Consider the following 27,992-nt stretch of genomic DNA (forward strand, 5'->3'; position numbering starts at 1 on the left):
GAGGGGGGTATAGAGAAAGCATTGTTTTGTTCATATGTGTGAGAGAAAGTGACATTCTCTGCTGGCGTTGCATTTGTTCCTACTGTGAACCGAGATAGACTAACGTTACGTCACTAGAAACTGACAGTGTTGTACTGCACAGAACAGTCGTAGTACGCACAAAGATCACAAAACACATTTTATTATATTTCATCAAATTGATGGCACAACTAAAAGAAATAGTGATATCTACAATTCTACCAATGCTTTACAACAAACAGAGACATACATGTTAAATAAACCATGTGAACACATCTAAAAGACAAACCTCCCAGTTTGTGGAATTTCCTATTAAAACAACATAGGAGAGAACTCATTAAAACAAACAATGTAATTACAATGAATGGCTGCCTGGCAACTGACAGTCACTGAAGTTCTAAAGACATGAACAAACAATGGAATTACAATGAATGGCTGCCTGGCAACTGACAGTCACTGAAGTTCTAAAGACATAAACAAACAATGTAATTACAATGAATGGCTGCCTGGCAACTGACAGTCACTGAAGTTCTAAAGACATAAACAAACAATGTAATTACAATGAATGGCTGCCTGGCAACTGACAGTCACTGAAGTTCTTAAGACACAAACAAACAATGTAATTACAATGAATGGCTGCCTGGCAACTGACAGTCACTGAAGTTCTTAAGACATAAACAAACAATGTAATTACAATGAATGGCTGCCTGGCAACTGACAGTCACTGAGGTTCTTAAGACACAAACAAACAATGGAATAACAATGAATGGCTGCCTGGCAACTGACAGTCACTGAAGTTCTTAAGACATAAACAAACAATGGAATTACAATGAATGGCTGCCTGGCAACTGACAGTCACTGAGGTTCTTAAGACACAAACAAACAATGGAATAACAATGAATGGCTGCCTGGCAACTGACAGTCACTGAGGTTCTTAAGACACAAACAAACATGCTAATCACACGTTCACCTCCTGACAGACTGTACTGATGTTTCCTGTGGTGAAAGTACATTCCACTGATGGTTGCGGTTTGCCGTGACGATAAAACCGGTCTAAAACCACTAGGGATCGTTCTCTCTCACTTAGAGGCCCGCTCCGTGACCCAGTCGATGACCTGCAATACAACCAATAAAAACACATGGGTCTGTTTACAATTTACAAACTCTTCATGAACAATTTCTACCTGAACACCCCTCGACTTCTGAAGAACATGGTTCAAAGTTCACCTTCGTAAGGGGAAGGTAAAATATGTAATAAATGGTTGACAGGTTACCTGCTTGGCATTGCTGCTGGCTGCTTTCATCATTTCCTCATGAAGGCCCCTGGACGTCTTCAGATCCTTTTGGAGAAAAGGAATATATTGTGATGCCAGCTTATCTCTCTATAGTCTCTGGGGTGATGATGTAACAGTCAGCTTATCTCTCTATGTAACAGTCAGCTTATCTCTCTATAGTCTGGGGTGATGATGTAACAGTCAGCCTATCTCTCTATAGTCTCTGGGGTGATGATGTAAGAGTCAGCTTATCTCTCTATAGTCTCTGGGGTGATGATGTAACAGTCAGCTTATCTCTCTATAGTCTCTGGGGTGATGATGTAAGAGTCAGCTTATCTCTCTATAGTCTCTGGGGTGATGATGTAACAGTCAGCTTATCTCTCTATAGTCTCTGGGGTGATGATGTAAGAGTCAGCTTATCTCTCTATAGTCTCTGGGGTGATGATGTAACAGTCAGCTTATATCTCTATAGTCTCTGGGGTGATGATGTAACAGTCAGCTGCTATAGTCAGGTCAGACAGCCAGCTTATCTCTCTATAGTCTCTGGGGTGATGATGTAACAGTCAGCTTATCTCTCTATAGTCTCTGGGGTGATACTGTAACAGTCAGCTTATCTCTCTATAGTCTCTGGGGTGATGATGTAACAGACAGCTGCTATAGTCAGGGCAGACAGCCAGCTTATCTCTCTATAGTCTCTGGGGTGATGATGTAACAGACAGCTGCTATAGTCAGGGCAGACAGCCAGCTTATCTCTCTATAGTCTCTGGGGTGATGATGTAACAGACAGCTGCTATAGTCAGGGCAGACAGCCAGCTTATCTATCTATAGTCTCTGGGGTGATGATGTAACAGACAGCTGCTATAGTCAGGTCAGAAAGCCAGCTTATCTCTCTATAGTCTCTGGGGTGATGATGTAACAGACAGCTGCTATAGTCAGGTCAGACAGCCAGCTTATCTCTCTATAGTCTCTGGGGTGATACTGTAACAGACAGCTGCTATAGTCAGGTCAGACAGCCAGCTTATCTCTCTATAGTCTCTGGGGTGATGATGTAACAGTCAGCTGCTATAGTCAGGTCAGACAGCCAGCTTATCTCTCTATAGTCTCTGGGGTGATGATGTAACAGTCAGCTGCTATAGTCAGGTCAGACAGCCAGCTTATCTCTCTATAGTCTCTGGGGTGATGATGTAACAGACAGCTGCTATAGTCAGGGCAGACAGCCAGCTTATCTCTCTATAGTCTCTGGGGTGATGATGTAACAGACAGCTGCTATAGTCAGGGCAGACAGCCAGCTTATCTCTCTATAGTCTCTGGGGTGATGATGTAACAGTCAGCTGCTATAGTCAGGTCAGACAGCCAGCTTATCTCTCTATAGTCTCTGGGGTGATGATGTAACAGACAGCTGCTATAGTCAGGGCAGACAGCCAGCTTATCTCTCTATAGTCTCTGGGGTGATGATGTAACAGACAGCTGCTATAGTCAGGGCAGACAGCCAGCTTATCTATCTATAGTCTCTGGGGTGATGATGTAACAGTCAGCTGCTATAGTCAGGTCAGACAGCCAGCTTATCTCTCTATAGTCTCTGGGGTGATGATGTAACAGACAGCTGCTATAGTCAGGTCAGACAGCCAGCTTATCTCTCTATAGTCTCTGGGGTGATGATGTAACAGACAGCTGCTATAGTCAGGGCAGACAGCCAGCTTATCTCTCTATAGTCTCTGGGGTGATGATGTAACAGACAGCTGCTATAGTCAGGTCAGACAGCCAGCTTATCTCTCTATAGTCTCTGGGGTGATGATGTAACAGTCATCTTATCTCTCTATAGTCTCTGGGGTGATACTGTAACAGTCATCTTATCTCTCTATAGTCTCTGGGGTGATGATGTAACAGACAGCTGCTATAGTCAGGGCAGACAGCCAGCTTATCTCTCTATAGTCTCTGGGGTGATGATGTAACAGACAGCTGCTATAGTCAGGGCAGACAGCCAGCTTATCTCTCTATAGTCTCTGGGGTGATGATGTAACAGACAGCTGCTATAGTCAGGGCAGACAGCCAGCTTATCTCTCTATAGTCTCTGGGGTGATGATGTAACAGACAGCTGCTATAGTCAGGGCAGACAGCCAGCTTATCTATCTATAGTCTCTGGGGTGATGATGTAACAGTCAGCTGCTATAGTCAGGTCAGACAGCCAGCTTATCTCTCTATAGTCTCTGGGGTGATGATGTAACAGACAGCTGCTATAGTCAGGGCAGACAGCCAGCTTATCTCTCTATAGTCTCTGGGGTGATGATGTAACAGACAGCTGCTATAGTCAGGTCAGACAGTCAGCTTATCTCTCTATAGTCTCTGGGGTGATGATGTAACAGACAGCTGCTATAGTCAGGTCAGACAGCCAGCTTATCTCTCTATAGTCTCTGGGGTGATGATGTAACAGTCATCTTATCTCTCTATAGTCTCTGGGGTGATACTGTAACAGTCATCTTATCTGTCTATAGTCTCTGGGGTGATGATGTAACAGACAGCTGCTATAGTCAGGGCAGACAGCCAGCTTATCTCTCTATAGTCTCTGGGGTGATGATGTAACAGACAGCTGCTATAGTCAGGGCAGACAGCCAGCTTATCTCTCTATAGTCTCTGGGGTGATGATGTAACAGCCAGCTTATCTCTCTATAGTCTCTGGGGTGATGATGTAACAGACAGCTGCTATAGTCAGGGCAGACAGTCATCTTATCTCTCTATAGTCTCTGGGGTGATGATGTAACAGACAGCTGCTATAGTCAGGGCAGACAGCCAGCTTATCTCTCTATAGTCTCTGGGGTGATGATGTAACAGACAGCTGCTATAGTCAGGTCAGACAGCCAGCTTATCTCTCTATAGTCTCTGGGGTGATACTGTAACAGACAGCTGCTATAGTCAGGGCAGACAGCCAGCTTATCTATCTATAGTCTCTGGGGTGATGATGTAACAGACAGCTGCTATAGTCAGGGCAGACAGTCATCTTATCTCTCTATAGTCTCTGGGGTGATGATGTAACAGACAGCTGCTATAGTCAGGGCAGACAGCCAGCTTATCTCTCTATAGTCTCTGGGGTGATGATGTAACAGACAGCTGCTATAGTCAGGGCAGACAGCCAGCTTATCTCTCTATAGTCTCTGGGGTGATGATGTAACAGACAGCTGCTATAGTCAGGTCAGACAGCCAGCTTATCTCTCTATAGTCTCTGGGGTGATACTGTAACAGACAGCTGCTATAGTCAGGTCAGACAGCCAGCTTATCTCTCTATAGTCTCTGGGGTGATGATGTAACAGACAGCTGCTATAGTCAGGGCAGACAGCCAGCTTATCTCTCTATAGTCTCTGGGGTGATGATGTAACAGACAGCTGCTATAGTCAGGTCAGACAGCCAGCTTATCTATCTATAGTCTCTGGGGTGATGATGTAACAGACAGCTGCTATAGTCAGGGCAGACAGCCAGCTTATCTCTCTATAGTCTCTGGGGTGATGATGTAACAGACAGCTGCTATAGTCAGGTCAGACAGCCAGCTTATCTCTCTATAGTCTCTGGGGTGATGATGTAACAGACAGCTGCTATAGTCAGGGCAGACAGCCAGCTTATCTCTCTATAGTCTCTGGGGTGATGATGTAACAGACAGCTGCTATAGTCAGGGCAGACAGCCAGCTTATCTCTCTATAGTCTCTGGGGTGATGATGTAACAGACAGCTGCTATAGTCAGGTCAGACAGCCAGCTTATCTCTCTATAGTCTCTGGGGTGATGATGTAACAGACAGCTGCTATAGTCAGGGCAGACAGCCAGCTTATCTCTCTATAGTCTCTGGGGTGATGATGTAACAGACAGCTGCTATAGTCAGGTCAGACAGTCATCTTATCTCTCTATAGTCTCTGGGGTGATGATGTAACAGACAGCTGCTATAGTCAGGTCAGACAGCCAGCTTATCTCTCTATAGTCACTGGGGTGATGATGTAACAGTCATCTCATCTCTCTATAGTCTCTGGGGTGATACTGTAACAGTCATCTTATCTCTCTATAGTCTCTGGGGTGATGATGTAACAGACAGCTGCTATAGTCAGGGCAGACAGCCAGCTTATCTCTCTATAGTCTCTGGGGTGATGATGTAACAGCCAGCTTATCTCTCTATAGTCTCTGGGGTGATGATGTAACAGACAGCTGCTATAGTCAGGGCAGACAGTCATCTTATCTCTCTATAGTCTCTGGGGTGATGATGTAACAGACAGCTGCTATAGTCAGGTCAGACAGCCAGCTTATCTCTCTATAGTCTCTGGGGTGATACTGTAACAGACAGCTGCTATAGTCAGGTCAGACAGCCAGCTTATCTCTCTATAGTCTCTGGGGTGATACTGTAACAGACAGCTGCTATAGTCAGGTCAGACAGCCAGCTTATCTCTCTATAGTCTCTGGGGTGATGATGTAACAGACAGCTGCTATAGTCAGGGCAGACAGCCAGCTTATCTCTCTATAGTCTCTGGGGTGATGATGTAACAGACAGCTGCTATAGTCAGGTCAGACAGCCAGCTTATCTATCTATAGTCTCTGGGGTGATGATGTAACAGACAGCTGCTATAGTCAGGGCAGACAGCCAGCTTATCTCTCTATAGTCTCTGGGGTGATGATGTAACAGACAGCTGCTATAGTCAGGTCAGACAGCCAGCTTATCTCTCTATAGTCTCTGGGGTGATGATGTAACAGACAGCTGCTATAGTCAGGGCAGACAGCCAGCTTATCTCTCTATAGTCTCTGGGGTGATGATGTAACAGACAGCTGCTATAGTCAGGGCAGACAGCCAGCTTATCTCTCTATAGTCTCTGGGGTGATGATGTAACAGACAGCTGCTATAGTCAGGGCAGACAGCCAGCTTATCTCTCTATAGTCTCTGGGGTGATGATGTAACAGACAGCTGCTATAGTCAGGTCAGACAGCCAGCTTATCTCTCTATAGTCTCTGGGGTGATGATGTAACAGACAGCTGCTATAGTCAGGGCAGACAGCCAGCTTATCTCTCTATAGTCTCTGGGGTGATGATGTAACAGACAGCTGCTATAGTCAGGTCAGACAGTCAGCTTATCTCTCTATAGTCTCTGGGGTGATGATGTAACAGACAGCTGCTATAGTCAGGTCAGACAGCCAGCTTATCTCTCTATAGTCTCTGGGGTGATGATGTAACAGTCATCTTATCTCTCTATAGTCTCTGGGGTGATACTGTAACAGTCATCTTATCTCTCTATAGTCTCTGGGGTGATGATGTAACAGACAGCTGCTATAGTCAGGGCAGACAGCCAGCTTATCTCTCTATAGTCTCTGGGGTGATGATGTAACAGACAGCTGCTATAGTCAGGGCAGACAGCCAGCTTATCTCTCTATAGTCTCTGGGGTGATGATGTAACAGCCAGCTTATCTCTCTATAGTCTCTGGGGTGATGATGTAACAGACAGCTGCTATAGTCAGGGCAGACAGTCATCTTATCTCTCTATAGTCTCTGGGGTGATGATGTAACAGACAGCTGCTATAGTCAGGGCAGACAGCCAGCTTATCTCTCTATAGTCTCTGGGGTGATGATGTAACAGACAGCTGCTATAGTCAGGGCAGACAGCCAGCTTATCTCTCTATAGTCTCTGGGGTGATGATGTAACAGACAGCTGCTATAGTCAGGTCAGACAGCCAGCTTATCTCTCTATAGTCTCTGGGGTGATACTGTAACAGACAGCTGCTATAGTCAGGGCAGACAGCCAGCTTATCTATCTATAGTCTCTGGGGTGATGATGTAACAGACAGCTGCTATAGTCAGGGCAGACAGTCATCTTATCTCTCTATAGTCTCTGGGGTGATGATGTAACAGACAGCTGCTATAGTCAGGGCAGACAGCCAGCTTATCTCTCTATAGTCTCTGGGGTGATGATGTAACAGACAGCTGCTATAGTCAGGGCAGACAGCCAGCTTATCTCTCTATAGTCTCTGGGGTGATGATGTAACAGACAGCTGCTATAGTCAGGTCAGACAGCCAGCTTATCTCTCTATAGTCTCTGGGGTGATACTGTAACAGACAGCTGCTATAGTCAGGTCAGACAGCCAGCTTATCTCTCTATAGTCTCTGGGGTGATGATGTAACAGACAGCTGCTATAGTCAGGGCAGACAGCCAGCTTATCTCTCTATAGTCTCTGGGGTGATGATGTAACAGACAGCTGCTATAGTCAGGTCAGACAGCCAGCTTATCTATCTATAGTCTCTGGGGTGATGATGTAACAGACAGCTGCTATAGTCAGGGCAGACAGCCAGCTTATCTCTCTATAGTCTCTGGGGTGATGATGTAACAGACAGCTGCTATAGTCAGGTCAGACAGCCAGCTTATCTCTCTATAGTCTCTGGGGTGATGATGTAACAGACAGCTGCTATAGTCAGGGCAGACAGCCAGCTTATCTCTCTATAGTCTCTGGGGTGATGATGTAACAGACAGCTGCTATAGTCAGGGCAGACAGCCAGCTTATCTCTCTATAGTCTCTGGGGTGATGATGTAACAGACAGCTGCTATAGTCAGGTCAGACAGCCAGTTTATCTCTCTATAGTCTCTGGGGTGATGATGTAACAGACAGCTGCTATAGTCAGGGCAGACAGCCAGCTTATCTCTCTATAGTCTCTGGGGTGATACTGTAACAGTCAGCTGCTATAGTCAGGTCAGACAGCCAGCTTATCTCTCTATAGCCTCTGGGGTGATGATGTAACAGACAGCTGCTATAGTCAGGGCAGACAGCCAGCTTATCTCTCAAATAGTCTCTGGGGTGATGATGTAACAGACAGCTGCTATAGTCAGGTCAGACAGTCATCTTATCTCTCTATAGTCTCTGGGGTGATGATGTAACAGACAGCTGCTATAGTCAGGTCAGACAGCCAGCTTATCTCTCTATAGTCACTGGGGTGATGATGTAACAGTCATCTCATCTCTCTATAGTCTCTGGGGTGATACTGTAACAGTCATCTTATCTCTCTATAGTCTCTGGGGTGATGATGTAACAGACAGCTGCTATAGTCAGGGCAGACAGCCAGCTTATCTCTCTATAGTCTCTGGGGTGATGATGTAACAGCCAGCTTATCTCTCTATAGTCTCTGGGGTGATGATGTAACAGACAGCTGCTATAGTCAGGGCAGACAGTCATCTTATCTCTCTATAGTCTCTGGGGTGATGATGTAACAGACAGCTGCTATAGTCAGGTCAGACAGCCAGCTTATCTCTCTATAGTCTCTGGGGTGATACTGTAACAGACAGCTGCTATAGTCAGGTCAGACAGCCAGCTTATCTCTCTATAGTCTCTGGGGTGATACTGTAACAGACAGCTGCTATAGTCAGGTCAGACAGCCAGCTTATCTCTCTATAGTCTCTGGGGTGATGATGTAACAGACAGCTGCTATAGTCAGGGCAGACAGCCAGCTTATCTCTCTATAGTCTCTGGGGTGATGATGTAACAGACAGCTGCTATAGTCAGGTCAGACAGCCAGCTTATCTATCTATAGTCTCTGGGGTGATGATGTAACAGACAGCTGCTATAGTCAGGGCAGACAGCCAGCTTATCTCTCTATAGTCTCTGGGGTGATGATGTAACAGACAGCTGCTATAGTCAGGTCAGACAGCCAGCTTATCTCTCTATAGTCTCAGGGGTGATGATGTAACAGACAGCTGCTATAGTCAGGGCAGACAGCCAGCTTATCTCTCTATAGTCTCTGGGGTGATGATGTAACAGACAGCTGCTATAGTCAGGGCAGACAGCCAGCTTATCTCTCTATAGTCTCTGGGGTGATGATGTAACAGACAGCTGCTATAGTCAGGGCAGACAGCCAGCTTATCTCTCTATAGTCTCTGGGGTGATGATGTAACAGACAGCTGCTATAGTCAGGTCAGACAGCCAGCTTATCTCTCTATAGTCTCTGGGGTGATGATGTAACAGACAGCTGCTATAGTCAGGGCAGACAGCCAGCTTATCTCTCTATAGTCTCTGGGGTGATGATGTAACAGACAGCTGCTATAGTCAGGTCAGACAGTCAGCTTATCTCTCTATAGTCTCTGGGGTGATGATGTAACAGACAGCTGCTATAGTCAGGTCAGACAGCCAGCTTATCTCTCTATAGTCTCTGGGGTGATGATGTAACAGTCATCTTATCTCTCTATAGTCTCTGGGGTGATACTGTAACAGTCATCTTATCTCTCTATAGTCTCTGGGGTGATGATGTAACAGACAGCTGCTATAGTCAGGGCAGACAGCCAGCTTATCTCTCTATAGTCTCTGGGGTGATGATGTAACAGACAGCTGCTATAGTCAGGGCAGACAGCCAGCTTATCTCTCTATAGTCTCTGGGGTGATGATGTAACAGCCAGCTTATCTCTCTATAGTCTCTGGGGTGATGATGTAACAGACAGCTGCTATAGTCAGGGCAGACAGTCATCTTATCTCTCTATAGTCTCTGGGGTGATGATGTAACAGACAGCTGCTATAGTCAGGGCAGACAGCCAGCTTATCTCTCTATAGTCTCTGGGGTGATGATGTAACAGACAGCTGCTATAGTCAGGGCAGACAGCCAGCTTATCTCTCTATAGTCTCTGGGGTGATGATGTAACAGACAGCTGCTATAGTCAGGTCAGACAGCCAGCTTATCTCTCTATAGTCTCTGGGGTGATACTGTAACAGACAGCTGCTATAGTCAGGGCAGACAGCCAGCTTATCTATCTATAGTCTCTGGGGTGATGATGTAACAGACAGCTGCTATAGTCAGGGCAGACAGTCATCTTATCTCTCTATAGTCTCTGGGGTGATGATGTAACAGACAGCTGCTATAGTCAGGGCAGACAGCCAGCTTATCTCTCTATAGTCTCTGGGGTGATGATGTAACAGACAGCTGCTATAGTCAGGGCAGACAGCCAGCTTATCTCTCTATAGTCTCTGGGGTGATGATGTAACAGACAGCTGCTATAGTCAGGTCAGACAGCCAGCTTATCTCTCTATAGTCTCTGGGATGATACTGTAACAGACAGCTGCTATAGTCAGGTCAGACAGCCAGCTTATCTCTCTATAGTCTCTGGGGTGATGATGTAACAGACAGCTGCTATAGTCAGGGCAGACAGCCAGCTTATCTCTCTATAGTCTCTGGGGTGATGATGTAACAGACAGCTGCTATAGTCAGGTCAGACAGCCAGCTTATCTATCTATAGTCTCTGGGGTGATGATGTAACAGACAGCTGCTATAGTCAGGGCAGACAGCCAGCTTATCTCTCTATAGTCTCTGGGGTGATGATGTAACAGACAGCTGCTATAGTCAGGTCAGACAGCCAGCTTATCTCTCTATAGTCTCTGGGGTGATGATGTAACAGACAGCTGCTATAGTCAGGGCAGACAGCCAGCTTATCTCTCTATAGTCTCTGGGGTGATGATGTAACAGACAGCTGCTATAGTCAGGGCAGACAGCCAGCTTATCTCTCTATAGTCTCTGGGGTGATGATGTAACAGACAGCTGCTATAGTCAGGTCAGACAGCCAGTTTATCTCTCTATAGTCTCTGGGGTGATGATGTAACAGACAGCTGCTATAGTCAGGGCAGACAGCCAGCTTATCTCTCTATAGTCTCTGGGGTGATACTGTAACAGTCAGCTGCTATAGTCAGGTCAGACAGCCAGCTTATCTCTCTATAGCCTCTGGGGTGATGATGTAACAGACAGCTGCTATAGTCAGGGCAGACAGCCAGCTTATCTCTCTATAGTCTCTGGGGTGATGATGTAACAGACAGCTGCTATAGTCAGGTCAGACAGCCAGCTTATCTCTCTATAGTCTCTGGGGTGATGATGTAACAGTCAGCTGCTATAGTCAGGTCAGACAGCCAGCTTATCTCTCTATAGTCTCTGGGGTGATGATGTAACAGACAGCTGCTATAGTCAGGTCAGACAGCCAGCTTATCTCTCTATAGTCTCTGGGGTGATGATGTAACAGACAGCTGCTATAGTCAGGGCAGACAGCCATCTTATCTCTCTATAGTCTCTGGGGTGATGATGTAACAGACAGCTGCTATAGTCAGGTCAGACAGCCAGCTTATCTCTCTATAGTCTCTGGGGTGATGATGTAACAGACAGCTGCTATAGTCAGGGCAGACAGCCAGCTTATCTCTCTATAGTCTCTGGGGTGATGATGTAACAGACAGCTGCTATAGTCAGGGCAGACAGCCAGCTTATCTCTCTATAGTCTCTGGGGTGATGATGTAACAGACAGCTGCTATAGTCAGGTCAGACAGCCAGCTTATCTCTCTATAGTCTCTGGGGTGATGATGTAACAGTCAGCTGCTATAGTCAGGTCAGACAGCCAGCTTATCTCTCTATAGTCTCTGGGGTGATGATGTAACAGACAGCTGCTATAGTCAGGTCAGACAGCCAGCTTATCTCTCTATAGTCTCTGGGGTGATGATGTAACAGACAGCTGCTATAGTCAGGGCAGACAGCCAGCTTATCTCTCTATAGTCTCTGGGGTGATACTGTAACAGTCAGCGTATCTCTCTATAGTCTCTGGGGTGATGATGTAACAGTCAGCTGCTATAGTCAGGTCAGACAGCCAGCTTATCTCTCTATAGTCTCTGGGGTGATACTGTAACAGACAGCTGCTATAGTCAGGTCAGACAGCCAGCTTATCTCTCTATAGTCTCTGGGGTGACACTGTAACAGTCAGCTGCTATAGTCAGGTCAGACAGCCAGCTTATCTCTCTATAGTCTCTGGGGTGATGATGTAACAGACAGCTGCTATAGTCAGGTCAGACAGCCAGCTTATCTATCTATAGTCTCTGGGGTGATGATGTAACAGACAGCTGCTATAGTCAGGTCAGACAGCCAGCTGATCTCTCTATAGTCTCTGGGGTGATGATGTAACAGACAGCTGCTATAGTCAGGGCAGGCAGCCATCTTATCTATCTATAGTCTCTGGGGTGATGATGTAACAGACAGCTGCTATAGTCAGGTCAGACAGCCAGCTTATCTCTCTATAGTCTCTGGGGTGATGATGTAACAGACAGCTGCTATAGTCAGGTCAGACAGCCAGCTTATCTATCTATAGTCTCTGGGGTGATGATGTAACAGACAGCTGCTATAGTCAGGTCAGACAGCCAGCTTATCTATCTATAGTCTCTGGGGTGATGATGTAACAGACAGCTGCTATAGTCAGGTCAGACAGCCAGCTTATCTCTCTATAGTCTCTGGGGTGATGATGTAACAGACAGCTGATATAGTCAGGTCAGACAGCCAGCTTATCTCTCTATAGTCTCTGGGGTGATGATGTAACAGACAGCTGCTATAGTCAGGTCAGACAGCCAGCTTATCTCTCTATAGTCTCTGGGGTGATACTGTAACAGACAGCTGCTATAGTCAGGTCAGACAGTCAGCTTATCTCTCTATAGTCTCTGGGGTGATGATGTAAGAGACAGCTGCTATAGTCAGGGCAGACAGCCAGCTTATCTCTCTATAGTCTCTGGGGTGATGATGTAACAGACAGCTGCTATAGTCAGGTCAGACAGCCAGCTTATCTCTCTATAGTCTCTGGGGTGATACTGTAACAGACAGCTGCTATAGTCAGGGCAGACAGCCAGCTTATCTCTCTATAGTCTCTGGGGTGATGATGTAACAGACAGCTGCTATAGTCAGGTCAGACAGCCAGCTTATCTCTCTATAGTCTCTGGGGTGATACTGTAACAGACAGCTGCTATAGTCAGGGCAGACAGCCAGCTTATCTCTCTATAGTCTCTGGGGTGATGATGTAACAGACAGCTGCTATAGTCAGGTCAGACAGCCAGCTTATCTCTCTATAGTCTCTGGGGTGATACTGTAACAGACAGCTGCTATAGTCAGGTCAGACAGCCAGCTTATCTCTCTATAGTCTCTGGGGTGATACTGTAACAGACAGCTGCTATAGTCAGGGCAGACAGCCAGCTTATCTCTCTATAGTCTCTGGGGTGATGATGTAACAGACAGCTGCTATAGTCAGGTCAGACAGCCAGCTTATCTCTCTATAGTCTCTGGGGTGATGATGTAACAGACAGCTGCTATAGTCAGGGCAGACAGCCAGCTTATCTATCTATAGTCTCTGGGGTGATGATGTAACAGACAGCTGCTATAGTCAGGTCAGACAGCCAGCTTATCTCTCTATAGTCTCTGGGGTGATACTGTAACAGTCAGCTGCTATAGTCAGGGCAGACAGCCAGCTTATCTCTCTATAGTCTCTGGGGTGATGATGTAACAGTCAGTTTATCTCTCTATAGTCTCTGGGGTGATGATGTAACAGTCAGTTTATCTCTCTATAGTCTCTGGGGTGATGATGTAACAGACAGCTGCTATAGTCAGGGCAGACAGCCATCTTATCTCTCTATAGTCTCTGGGGTGATGATGTAACAGTCAGTTTATCTCTCTATAGTCTCTGGGGTGATGATGTAACAGTCAGTTTATATCTCTATAGTCTCTGGGGTGATGATGTAACAGTCAGTTTATCTCTCTATAGTCTCTGGGGTGATGATGTAACAGACAGCTGCTATAGTCAGGGCAGACAGCCAGCTTATCTCTCTATAGTCTCTGGGGTGATGATGTAACAGACAGCTGCTATAGTCAGGGCAGACAGCCAGCTTATCTCTCTATAGTCTCTGGGGTGATACTGTAACAGACAGCTGCTATAGTCAGGGCAGACAGCCAGCTTATCTATCTATAGTCTCTGGGGTGATGATGTAACAGACAGCTGCTATAGTCAGGGCAGACAGCCAGCTTATCTCTCTATAATCTCTGGGGTGATACTGTAACAGACAGCTGCTATAGTCAGGGCAGACAGCCAGTTTATCTCTCTATAGTCTCTGGGGTGATGATGTAACAGACAGCTGCTATAGTCAGGTCAGACAGCCAGCTTATCTCTCTATAGTCTCTGGGGTGATACTGTAACAGACAGCTGCTATAGTCAGGGCAGACAGCCAGCTTATCTCTCTATAGTCTCTGGGGTGATGATGTAACAGACAGCTGCTATAGTCAGGTCAGACAGCCAGCTTATCTCTCTATAGTCTCTGGGGTGATACTGTAACAGACAGCTGCTATAGTCAGGGCAGACAGCCAGTTTATCTCTCTATAGTCTCTGGGGTGACGATGTAACAGACAGCTGCTATAGTCAGGTCAGACAGCCAGTTTATCTCTCTATAGTCTCTGGGGTGATACTGTAACAGTCAGCTGCTATAGTCAGGGCAGACAGCCAGCTTATCTCTCTATAGTCTCTGGGGTGATGATGTAACAGACAGCTGCTATAGTCAGGTCAGACAGCCAGCTTATCTCTCTATAGTCTCTGGGGTGATGATGTAACAGACAGCTGCTATAGTCAGGGCAGACAGCCAGCTTATCTCTCTATAGTCTCTGGGGTGATGATGTAACAGACAGCTGCTATAGTCAGGTCAGACAGCCAGTTTATCTCTCTATAGTCTCTGGGGTGATACTGTAACAGTCAGCTGCTATAGTCAGGGCAGACAGCCAGCTTATCTCTCTATAGTCTCTGGGGTGATACTGTAACAGACAGCTGCTATAGTCAGGTCAGACAGCCAGTTTATCTCTCTATAGTCTCTGGGGTGATACTGTAACAGTCAGCTGCTATAGTCAGGGCAGACAGCCAGCTTATCTCTCTATAGTCTCTGGGGTGATGATGTAACAGTCAGCTGCTATAGTCAGGGCAGACAGCCAGCTTATCTCTCTATAGTCTCTGGGGTGATACTGTAACAGACAGCTGCTATAGTCAGGTCAGACAGCCAGTTTATCTCTCTATAGTCTCTGGGGTGATACTGTAACAGTCAGCTGCTATAGTCAGGGCACACAGCCAGCTTATCTCTCTATAGTCTCTGGGGTGATGATGTAACAGACAGCTGCTATAGTCAGGTCAGACAGCCAGTTTATCTCTCTATAGTCTCTGGGGTGATACTGTAACAGTCAGCTGCTATAGTCAGGGCAGACAGCCAGCTTATCTCTCTATAGTCTCTGGGGTGATACTGTAACAGACAGCTGCTATAGTCAGGTCAGACAGCCAGTTTATCTCTCTATAGTCTCTGGGGTGATACTGTAACAGTCAGCTGCTATAGTCAGGGCAGACAGCCAGCTTATCTCTCTATAGTCTCTGGGGTGATGATGTAACAGTCAGCTGCTATAGTCAGGGCAGACAGCCAGCTTATCTCTCTATAGTCTCTGGGGTGATACTGTAACAGACAGCTGCTATAGTCAGGTCAGACAGCCAGTTTATCTCTCTATAGTCTCTGGGGTGATACTGTAACAGTCAGCTGCTATAGTCAGGGCACACAGCCAGCTTATCTCTCTATAGTCTCTGGGGTGATGATGTAACAGTCAGCTGCTATAGTCAGGGCAGACAGCCAGCTTATCTCTCTATAGTCTCTGGGGTGATACTGTAACAGACAGCTGCTATAGTCAGGTCAGACAGCCAGTTTATCTCTCTATAGTCTCTGGGGTGATACTGTAACAGTCAGCTGCTATAGTCAGGGCAGACAGCCAGCTTATCTCTCTATAGTCTCTGGGGTAATGATGTAACAGTCAGCTGCTATAGTCAGGTCAGACAGCCAGGTTATCTCTCTATAGTCTCTGGGGTGATACTGTAACAGTCAGCTGCTATAGTCAGGTCAGACAGCCAGCTTATCGCTCTATAGTCTCTGGGGTGATGATGTAACAGACAGCTGCTATAGTCAGGTCAGACAGCCAGCTTATCTCTCTATAGTCTCTGGGGTGATGATGTAACAGACAGCTGCTATAGTCAGGGCAGACAGCCAGCTTATCTCTCTATAGTCTCTGGGGTGATGATGTAACAGACAGCTGCTATAGTCATGTCAGACAGCCAGTTTATCTCTCTATAGTCTCTGGGGTGATACTGTAACAGTCAGCTGCTATAGTCAGGGCAGACAGCCAGCTTATCTCTCTATAGTCTCTGGGGTGATGATGTAACAGTCAGCTGCTATAGTCAGGGCAGACAGCCAGCTTATCTCTCTATAGTCTCTGGGGTGATACTGTAACAGACAGCTGCTATAGTCAGGTCAGACAGCCAGTTTATCTCTCTATAGTCTCTGGGGTGATACTGTAACAGTCAGCTGCTATAGTCAGGGCAGACAGCCAGCTTATCTCTCTATAGTCTCTGGGGTGATGATGTAACAGTCAGCTGCTATAGTCAGGGCAGACAGCCAGCTTATCTCTCTATAGTCTCTGGGGTGATACTGTAACAGACAGCTGCTATAGTCAGGTCAGACAGCCAGTTTATCTCTCTATAGTCTCTGGGGTGATACTGTAACAGTCAGCTGCTATAGTCAGGGCAGACAGCCAGCTTATCTCTCTATAGTCTCTGGGGTAATGATGTAACAGTCAGCTGCTATAGTCAGGTCAGACAGCCAGGTTATCTCTCTATAGTCTCTGGGGTGATACTGTAACAGTCAGCTGCTATAGTCAGGTCAGACAGCCAGCTTATCTATCTATAGTCTCTGGGGTGATGATGTAACAGACAGCTGCTATAGTCAGGTCAGACAGCCAGCTTATCTCTCTATAGTCTCTGGGGTGATGATGTAACAGACAGCTGCTATAGTCAGGGCAGACAGCCAGCTTATCTCTCTATAGTCTCTGGGGTGATGATGTAACAGACAGCTGCTATAGTCAGGTCAGACAGCCAGTTTATCTCTCTATAGTCTCTGGGGTGATACTGTAACAGTCAGCTGCTATAGTCAGGGCAGACAGCCAGCTTATCTCTCTATAGCAGGGGTGTCAAAGTCAAATGGACGGAGGGCCAAATAAAAAAATCAGCTACAAGACGAGGGCCGGACTGTTCGAATGTTCATTGAAAAATTTTTAAATGACGCATATAGTCTAGTGAACCTAATTGAACCTACTGAAAACCTAACAAATATATTACAATATGATCAGATAAATAAAGCAATATTTTCTTATGGCTCTGTCAGTAATCTTTAATTTTCAACAGACACAAAAGACAAATTTCCTTTATATAAATATCCCCATAACATGAACATTAAATGAAAGAAACCGGTATTCAAGGCACCATCAGTAGACTATATTTTCTATTTTAGCAAAAGTGGGCTAAATTTACTTCAAAGAAAAAACAATAATAGCAATTTTCTATCATCCACTCAACTGAAATATTTTTAAAATATAATTGGATTGAAATACAAAAAAATAAAGTGCAAAAATCTATTAATCAAAAACAACACTTTGTTTAAGGAGAAGTAACATGCAGTGAAAACAAATATTAAATTTTAACTTTTAAACTTGAACTGAGTAAAAACTCTAAATATGTGATTGCACAGTAATGTTCACTTGTTTGAGGTTGAGGGTGATACTTGGTGGTGTCCCATCTTTTCCACAAGTTCATCAATGTTCGGGGTAAGGCTCTGAGCTGAAGAAATCCTCAGAATTGAGTGGAGGTGTTCAGCAGTAAGTCGACTTCTGTGTGATGTTTTGTTCAGGTTCATCAAAGAAAACAGTTGTTCACACAGGTATGTGCTGCCAAACATAGACAACGTTTGAGCAGCCTGGATGCGCAGCTGGGGCATTGTGCCGGGGAGGAAACGGGCGAACTCCGCAGCACCCACTGCCGCATATTTTGCCCTCAGTGCATCATTGCATTGGAGGTCAATCAACTCCATTTGGAGGTTTGGTGGTGAGCTTTCCACGTCAACAGCAAATGGGTTACCGAGCAGTTCCAACCTGCTTTTTTGTGCTTCAAAGTCAGCAAATCGGCGTCGAAAGTCAGCGGCAAGCATACCTATTTTATCAGCCAACTGTGTGCTCGGGAACGCACTGGTAGAGAGCTTCTCTTTCATGGTCTGGCAGCTGGGAAAGTGGCTCAAATTTTCTTTCCGCATCTGCGTCTCCCACAGAGTCAGTTTGGTTTTAAATGCCTTCACTGTACTGTACATATCAGAGATGACACGATCCCGACCCTGCAGCTGCAAGTTTATTGCATTCAGATGACTCGTAATGTCACACAGAAAAGCCATTTCACACAGAAACATTTCGTCTCGGAGTTGTGTTGTGTCTTTCCCTTTGCTGTCCAAGAACAGACAAATCTCCTCACGAAGCTCGAAACATCTTTGAAGCACCTTTCCCTGGCTTAGCCATCGCACCTCTGTGTGATAAGGCAAATCACCATGCTCCGTTTCTAACTCCGTCAGAAATGCCTTGAACTGGCGGTGATTCAAACCTTTGGCTCTGATAAAGTTAACTGTGCGCGTGATGATGCTCATTACATGCTCCATTTTCAAGGCTTTACCGCACAACGCTTCCTGGTGTATGATACAATGATAAGCTGTCAGCTCACCTGTCGCGTTTTCCTCTTGCATCTTTTCCCGTATCTTCGCCACCAGTCCGCTCCTGTGTCCACACATCGCAGGTGCTCCGTCGGTTGTCAAACCCACGAGTTTTTCCCAAGGCAGCTCCATCTCATTTACACATCTTGACACCTCTTCATACAAATCATGCCCCGTAGTTGTGCCATGCATAGGACGTAAAGCCAAAAACTCCTCTGTCACGCTTAGGTTGGAGTCCACTCCGCGGATGAAAATTGACAACTGGGCAATGTCAGAAATGTCGGTGCTCTCATCCACAGCCAAGGAATATGCAATAAAATCTTTTCCCTTTTTCACAAGCTGCTCTTTTAGATTGATGGACAACTGGTCTACTCTCTCGGCAATGGTGTTTCTGCTCAGACTCACATTTAAAAAGAGTTGCCTTTTTTCTGGGCAAACTTCGTCACAAACTTTAATCATGCAGTTTTTGATGAAATCCCCCTCCGTAAATGGCCGGGCTGATTTAGCGATCTCTTCTGCCAAAATAAAACTGGCCTTGACAGCAGCCTGGCCTTGTGATTTGGCTTTTTTGAACAGAGCCTGTCGAGATTTGAGGCCTCGTTTTAATTCCTCTGCCTTTTGTAGCCTTTGTTCCATGTCCATATTCTTGTTTTTGTCCGCGTGTTTCGTTTCATAATGTCGTCTCAGATTATACTCTTTCAGTACCGCCACACTTTCTCCACACAGAAGACACACAGGTTTTCCAGCTACCTTCGTGAACATATACTCCGACTCCCACCTTGTTTGAAACCCCCGGTTCTCAGTATCCACCTTCCGTTTTGCCATTTTTGATGGGTATCTGAAAGTTAATTTTACTGTGATGCTGACGACTGCTGTGCCAATAAATATTGAAATGAAGCAGCCTACTGCTCGGTGCGTCACCTTTGCATTGTGGGAAATGTAGTATTGGTGCGTGTAAAAGATCTGCGGGCTGCCGGCTTGCTGCGGGCCGGTTCTAATAATAAATCAAGATCATCCCAGGGGCCGTAAAAAACCTTCTTGCGGGCCGGATGTGGCCCGCGGGCCTTGACTCTGACATATGTGCTCTATAGTCTCTGGGGTGACGATGTAACAGACAGCTGCTATAGTCAGGTCAGACAGCCAGTTTATCTCTCTATAGTCTCTGGGGTGATACTGTAACAGTCAGCTGCTATAGTCAGGGCAGACAGCCAGCTTATCTCTCTATAGTCTCTGGGGTGATGATGTAACAGACAGCTGCTATAGTCAGGTCAGACAGCCAGCTTATCTCTCTATAGTCTCTGGGGTGATGATGTAACAGACAGCTGCTATAGTCAGGGCAGACAGCCAGCTTATCTCTCTATAGTCTCTGGGGTGATGATGTAACAGACAGCTGCTATAGTCAGGTCAGACAGCCAGTTTATCTCTCTATAGTCTCTGGGGTGATACTGTAACAGTCAGCTGCTATAGTCAGGGCAGACAGCCAGCTTATCTCTCTATAGTCTCTGGGGTGATACTGTAACAGACAGCTGCTATAGTCAGGTCAGACAGCCAGTTTATCTCTCTATAGTCTCTGGGGTGATACTGTAACAGTCAGCTGCTATAGTCAGGGCAGACAGCCAGCTTATCTCTCTATAGTCTCTGGGGTGATGATGTAACAGTCAGCTGCTATAGTCAGGGCAGACAGCCAGCTTATCTCTCTATAGTCTCTGGGGTGATACTGTAACAGACAGCTGCTATAGTCAGGTCAGACAGCCAGTTTATCTCTCTATAGTCTCTGGGGTGATACTGTAACAGTCAGCTGCTATAGTCAGGGCACACAGCCAGCTTATCTCTCTATAGTCTCTGGGGTGATGATGTAACAGTCAGCTGCTATAGTCAGGGCAGACAGCCAGCTTATCTCTCTATAGTCTCTGGGGTGATACTGTAACAGACAGCTGCTATAGTCAGGTCAGACAGCCAGTTTATCTCTCTATAGTCTCTGGGGTGATACTGTAACAGTCAGCTGCTATAGTCAGGGCAGACAGCCAGCTTATCTCTCTATAGTCTCTGGGGTAATGATGTAACAGTCAGCTGCTATAGTCAGGTCAGACAGCCAGGTTATCTCTCTATAGTCTCTGGGGTGATACTGTAACAGTCAGCTGCTATAGTCAGGTCAGACAGCCAGCTTATCGCTCTATAGTCTCTGGGGTGATGATGTAACAGACAGCTGCTATAGTCAGGTCAGACAGCCAGCTTATCTCTCTATAGTCTCTGGGGTGATGATGTAACAGACAGCTGCTATAGTCAGGGCAGACAGCCAGCTTATCTCTCTATAGTCTCTGGGGTGATGATGTAACAGACAGCTGCTATAGTCATGTCAGACAGCCAGTTTATCTCTCTATAGTCTCTGGGGTGATACTGTAACAGTCAGCTGCTATAGTCAGGGCAGACAGCCAGCTTATCTCTCTATAGTCTCTGGGGTGATGATGTAACAGTCAGCTGCTATAGTCAGGGCAGACAGCCAGCTTATCTCTCTATAGTCTCTGGGGTGATACTGTAACAGACAGCTGCTATAGTCAGGTCAGACAGCCAGTTTATCTCTCTATAGTCTCTGGGGTGATACTGTAACAGTCAGCTGCTATAGTCAGGGCAGACAGCCAGCTTATCTCTCTATAGTCTCTGGGGTGATGATGTAACAGTCAGCTGCTATAGTCAGGGCAGACAGCCAGCTTATCTCTCTATAGTCTCTGGGGTGATACTGTAACAGACAGCTGCTATAGTCAGGTCAGACAGCCAGTTTATCTCTCTATAGTCTCTGGGGTGATACTGTAACAGTCAGCTGCTATAGTCAGGGCACACAGCCAGCTTATCTCTCTATAGTCTCTGGGGTGATGATGTAACAGTCAGCTGCTATAGTCAGGGCAGACAGCCAGCTTATCTCTCTATAGTCTCTGGGGTGATACTGTAACAGACAGCTGCTATAGTCAGGTCAGACAGCCAGTTTATCTCTCTATAGTCTCTGGGGTGATACTGTAACAGTCAGCTGCTATAGTCAGGGCAGACAGCCAGCTTATCTCTCTATAGTCTCTGGGGTAATGATGTAACAGTCAGCTGCTATAGTCAGGTCAGACAGCCAGGTTATCTCTCTATAGTCTCTGGGGTGATACTGTAACAGTCAGCTGCTATAGTCAGGTCAGACAGCCAGCTTATCGCTCTATAGTCTCTGGGGTGATGATGTAACAGACAGCTGCTATAGTCAGGTCAGACAGCCAGCTTATCTCTCTATAGTCTCTGGGGTGATGATGTAACAGACAGCTGCTATAGTCAGGGCAGACAGCCAGCTTATCTCTCTATAGTCTCTGGGGTGATGATGTAACAGACAGCTGCTATAGTCATGTCAGACAGCCAGTTTATCTCTCTATAGTCTCTGGGGTGATACTGTAACAGTCAGCTGCTATAGTCAGGGCAGACAGCCAGCTTATCTCTCTATAGTCTCTGGGGTGATGATGTAACAGTCAGCTGCTATAGTCAGGGCAGACAGCCAGCTTATCTCTCTATAGTCTCTGGGGTGATACTGTAACAGACAGCTGCTATAGTCAGGTCAGACAGCCAGTTTATCTCTCTATAGTCTCTGGGGTGATACTGTAACAGTCAGCTGCTATAGTCAGGGCAGACAGCCAGCTTATCTCTCTATAGTCTCTGGGGTGATGATGTAACAGTCAGCTGCTATAGTCAGGGCAGACAGCCAGCTTATCTCTCTATAGTCTCTGGGGTGATACTGTAACAGACAGCTGCTATAGTCAGGTCAGACAGCCAGTTTATCTCTCTATAGTCTCTGGGGTGATACTGTAACAGTCAGCTGCTATAGTCAGGGCAGACAGCCAGCTTATCTCTCTATAGTCTCTGGGGTAATGATGTAACAGTCAGCTGCTATAGTCAGGTCAGACAGCCAGGTTATGTCTCTATAGTCTCTGGGGTGATACTGTAACAGTCAGCTGCTATAGTCAGGTCAGACAGCCAGCTTATCTATCTATAGTCTCTGGGGTGATGATGTAACAGACAGCTGCTATAGTCAGGTCAGACAGCCAGCTTATCTCTCTATAGTCTCTGGGGTGATGATGTAACAGACAGCTGCTATAGTCAGGTCAGACAGCCAGTTTATCTCTCTATAGTCTCTGGGGTGATACTGTAACAGTCAGCTGCTATAGTCAGGGCAGACAGCCAGCTTATCTCTCTATAGTCTCTGGGGTGATACTGTAACAGACAGCTGCTAAAGTCAGGTCAGACAGCCAGTTTATCTCTCTATAGTCTCTGGGGTGATACTGTAACAGTCAGCTGCTATAGTCAGGGCAGACAGCCAGCTTATCTCTCTATAGTCTCTGGGGTGATGATGTAACAGTCAGCTGCTATAGTCAGGGCAGACAGCCAGCTTATCTCTCTATAGTCTCTGGGGTGATACTGTAACAGACAGCTGCTATAGTCAGGTCAGACAGCCAGTTTATCTCTCTATAGTCTCTGGGGTGATACTGTAACAGTCAGCTGCTATAGTCAGGGCAGACAGCCAGCTTATCTCTCTATAGTCTCTGGGGTGATGATGTAACAGTCAGCTGCTATAGTCAGGTCAGACAGCCAGGTTATCTCTCTATAGTCTCTCTGGGGTGATACTGTAACAGTCAGCTGCTATAGTCAGGTCAGACAGCCAGCTTATCTCTCTATAGTCTCTGGGGTGATACTGTAACAGACAGCTGCTATAGTCAGGGCAGACAGCCAGCTTATCTCTCTATAGTCTCTGGGGTGATACTGTAACAGACAGCTGCTATAGTCAGGGCAGACAGCCAGGTTATCTCTCTATAGTCTCTGGGGTGATGATGTAACAGACAGCTGCTATAGTCAGGTCAGACAGCCAGCTGATCTCTCTATAGTCTCTGGGGTGATGATGTAACAGTCAGCTGCTATAGTCAGGGCAGACAGCCAGCTTATCTCTCTATAGTCTCTGGGGTGATGATGTAACAGACAGCTGCTATAGTCAGGGCAGACAGCCATCTTATCTCTCTATAGTCTCTGGGGTGATACTGTAACAGTCAGCTGCTATAGTCAGGGCAGACAGACAGCTTATCTCTCTATAGTCTCTGGGGTGATGATGTAACAGTCAGCTGCTATAGTCAGGTCAGACAGCCAGGTTATCTCTCTATAGTCTCTGGGGTGATACTGTAACAGAGAGCTGCTATAGTCAGGTCAGACAGCCAGGTTATCTCTCTATAGTCTCTGGGGTGATACTGTAACAGACAGCTGCTATAGTCAGGTCAGACAGCCAGCTTATCTCTCTATAGTCTCTGGGGTGATGATGTAACAGACAGCTGCTATAGTCAGGTCAGACAGCCAGGTTATCTCTCTATAGTCTCTGGGGTGATGATGTAACAGACAGCTGCTATAGTCAGGTCAGACAGCCAGTTTATCTCTCTATAGTCTCTGGGGTGATACTGTAACAGTCAGCTGCTATAGTCAGGGCAGACAGCCAGCTTATCTCTCTATAGTCTCTGGGGTGATGATGTAACAGTCAGCTGCTATAGTCAGGTCAGACAGCCAGGTTATCTCTCTATAGTCTCTGGGGTGATACTGTAACAGTCAGCTGCTATAGTCAGGTCAGACAGCCAGCTTATCTCTCTATAGTCTCTGGGGTGATACTGTAACAGACAGCTGCTATAGTCAGGGCAGACAGCCGGCTTATCTCTCTATAGTCTCTGGGGTGATACTGTAACAGACAGCTGCTATAGTCAGGGCAGACAGCCAGGTTATCTCTCTATAGTCTCTGGGGTGATGATGTAACAGACAGCTGCTATAGTCAGGTCAGACAGCCAGCTGATCTCTCTATAGTCTCTGGGGTGATGATGTAACAGTCAGCTGCTATAGTCAGGGCAGACAGCCAGCTTATCTCTCTATAGTCTCTGGGGTGATGATGTAACAGACAGCTGCTATAGTCAGGGCAGACAGCCAGCTTATCTCTCTATAGTCTCTGGGGTGATACTGTAACAGTCAGCTGCTATAGTCAGGGCAGACAGCCAGCTTATCTCTCTATAGTCTCTGGGGTGATGATGTAACAGTCAGCTGCTATAGTCAGGTCAGACAGCCAGGTTATCTCTCTATAGTCTCTGGGGTGATACTGTAACAGACAGCTGCTATAGTCAGGTCAGACAGCCAGGTTATCTCTCTATAGTCTCTGGGGTGATACTGTAACAGACAGCTGCTATAGTCAGGTCAGACAGCCAGCTTATCTCTCTATAGTCTCTGGGGTGATGATGTAACAGTCAGCTGCTATAGTCAGGGCAGACAGCCAGCTTATCTCTCTATAGTCTCTGGGGTCATACTGTAACAGACAGCTGCTATAGTCAGGGCAGACAGCCAGCTTATCTCTCTATAGTCTCTGGGGTGATGATGTAACAGTCAGCTGCTATAGTCAGGGCAGACAGCCAGCTTATCTCTCTATAGTCTCTGGGGTGATGATGTAACAGACAGCTGCTATAGTCAGGGCAGACAGCCAGGTTATCTCTCTATAGTCTCTGGGGTGATGATGTAACAGACAGCTGCTATAGTCAGGGCAGACAGCCAGCTTATCTCTCTATAGTCTCTGGGGTGATACTGTAACAGACAGCTGCTATAGTCAGGTCAGACAGCCAGTTTATCTCTCTATAGTCTCTGGGGTGATGATGTAACAGTCAGATGCTATAGTCAGGGCAGACAGCCAGGTTATCTCTCTATAGTCTCTGGGGTGATGATGTAACAGTCAGCTGCTATAGTCAGGGCAGACAGCCAGCTTATCTCTCTATAGTCTCTGGGGTGATGATGTAACAGACAGCTGCTATAGTCAGGGCAGACAGCCAGGTTATCTCTCTATAGTCTCTGGGGTGATGATGTAACAGACAGCTGCTATAGTCAGGGCAGACAGCCAGCTTATCTCTCTATAGTCTCTGGGGTGATACTGTAACAGACAGCTGCTATAGTCAGGTCAGACAGCCAGTTTATCTCTCTATAGTCTCTGGGGTGATGATGTAACAGTCAGCTGCTATAGTCAGGTCAGACAGCCAGGTTATCTCTCTATAGTCTCTGGGGTGATACTGTAACAGTCAGCTGCTATAGTCAGGTCAGACAGCCAGCTTATCTCTCTATAGTCTCTGGGGTGATACTGTAACAGACAGCTGCTATAGTCAGGGCAGACAGCCAGCTTATCTCTCTATAGTCTCTGGGGTGATACTGTAACAGACAGCTGCTATAGTCAGGGCATACAGCCAGGTTATCTCTCTATAGTCTCTGGGGTGATGATGTAACAGACAGCTGCTATAGTCAGGTCAGACAGCCAGCTGATCTCTCTATAGTCTCTGGGGTGATGATGTAACAGTCAGCTGCTATAGTCAGGGCAGACAGCCAGCTTATCTCTCTATAGTCTCTTGGGTGATGATGTAACAGACAGCTGCTATAGTCAGGGCAGACAGCCAGCTTATCTCTCTATAGTCTCTGGGGTGATACTGTAACAGTCAGCTGCTATAGTCAGGGCAGACAGCCAGCTTATCTCTCTATAGTCTCTGGGGTGATGATGTAACAGACAGCTGCTATAGTCAGGGCAGACAGCCAGCTTATCTCTCTATAGTCTCTGGGGTGATGATGTAACAGACAGCTGCTATAGTCAGGGCAGACAGCCAGCTTATCTCTCTATAGTCTCTGGGGTGATGATGTAACAGTCAGCTGCTATAGTCAGGTCAGACAGCCAGGTTATCTCTCTATAGTCTCTGGGGTGATACTGTAACAGACAGCTGCTATAGTCAGGTCAGACAGCCAGGTTATCTCTCTATAGTCTCTGGGGTGATACTGTAACAGACAGCTGCTATAGTCAGGTCAGACAGCCAGCTTATCTCTCTATAGTCTCTGGGGTGATGATGTAACAGTCAGCTGCTATAGTCAGGGCAGACAGCCAGCTTATCTCTCTATAGTCTCTGGGGTGATACTGTAACAGACAGCTGCTATAGTCAGGGCAGACAGCCAGGTTATCTCTCTATAGTCTCTGGGGTGATGATGTAACAGTCAGCTGCTATAGTCAGGGCAGACAGCCAGCTTATCTCTCTATAGTCTCTGGGGTGATGATGTAACAGACAGCTGCTATAGTCAGGGCAGACAGCCAGGTTATCTCTCTATAGTCTCTGGGGTGATGATGTAACAGACAGCTGCTATAGTCAGGGCAGACAGCCAGCTTATCTCTCTATAGTCTCTGGGGTGATACTGTAACAGACAGCTGCTATAGTCAGGTCAGACAGCCAGTTTATCTCTCTATAGTCTCTGGGGTGATGATGTAACAGACAGCTGCTATAGTCAGGTCAGACAGCCAGTTTATCTCTCTATAGTCTCTGGGGTGATACTGTAACAGTCAGATGCTATAGTCAGGGCAGACAGCCAGCTTATCTCTCTATAGTCTCTGGGGTGATACTGTAACAGTCAGATGCTATAGTCAGGGCAGACAGCCATCTTATCTCTCTATAGTCTCTGGGGTGATACTGTAACAGTCAGATGCTATAGTCAGGGCAGACAGCCAGCTTATCTCTCTATAGTCTCTGGGGTGATACTGTAACAGTCAGCTGCTATAGTCAGGTCAGACAGCCATCTTATCCATCTTATTTAACATAGTTGAACAGGGCAAATTAAAAGCTCAGGACAAGGCAATACAAGACAATCTGTCTAACAATCTGTCTTACGGTCTTAGTTGTCATTCTGTCATTGAAAACTTTTCCAAAGAGGGGCCAAGGGACTTCTAGTTGAAGTTTTCACGTTACCTCACGGTTGGTGCTAAATGTCAAATTCAAAGAATGGGGAAAAAAAGGAGAGGAACCTTCAGATAGAATTTGGAGATTTCAAACAGTCTTTGACCGCAGGCGGCAAGATTCTTGTGTTCTCTGGTGATCCCATGATGCTTCAGCGTCTTCGCCACAACCTCTTCTAGCATCTGGAACAGAAACAACAGAAAACACTCTGCATGCTGTTCTGACTTGCCTAGTTAAATAAAGGCTAAATAAATAAAGAATGTGTGTGTCAATGGGAATCACTGACATTTCTCTACTTCAGGGATGGGCAACTTTGATGGGGGTGAGGGCTACCAAAATATGAATTTATCATGGGGGGCCGCAGTGGCTCGCGGGTCTGTGTACCCACGTCCATACCCCCACCTTGAAGCAAAACGTTTTAGCACCCCCCCCCCCCCCCCCCCCCCGGACCTAGAAAAGGCTAAAGGGAGGGGGGGGGGGGCCGCCAGTTGCCCATTCCTGCTCGAAATAAACCTGTGTTTCTCTAAATAAACCTGTGTTTCTCTAA

The 27,992-nt window shown here is 46.3% G+C and overlaps 1 protein-coding gene across 1 annotated transcript in view; it reads right to left on the reverse strand.

Moving 5' to 3' along the window:
- Positions 1-823: 823 nt before the first annotated feature.
- LOC139394392 (mdm2-binding protein-like) overlaps positions 824-27,992 on the reverse strand; it is an 82,729-nt gene continuing 55,560 nt past the window's right edge. The window contains exons 20-22 of the mRNA XM_071142446.1: positions 27,514-27,627; positions 1,293-1,358; positions 824-1,133 (exon numbers count right to left, since the gene is read on the reverse strand). Coding sequence (XP_070998547.1) covers positions 1,098-1,133; positions 1,293-1,358; positions 27,514-27,627 — 216 coding nt within the window. The 3' untranslated portion in view covers positions 824-1,097. The remainder of the gene's footprint in view (positions 1,134-1,292; positions 1,359-27,513; positions 27,628-27,992) is intronic.

This window comes from Oncorhynchus clarkii, unplaced genomic scaffold, assembly GCF_045791955.1.
Source record: "Oncorhynchus clarkii lewisi isolate Uvic-CL-2024 unplaced genomic scaffold, UVic_Ocla_1.0 unplaced_contig_9004_pilon_pilon, whole genome shotgun sequence".
Classification (NCBI taxonomy): domain Eukaryota; kingdom Metazoa; phylum Chordata; class Actinopteri; order Salmoniformes; family Salmonidae; genus Oncorhynchus; species Oncorhynchus clarkii.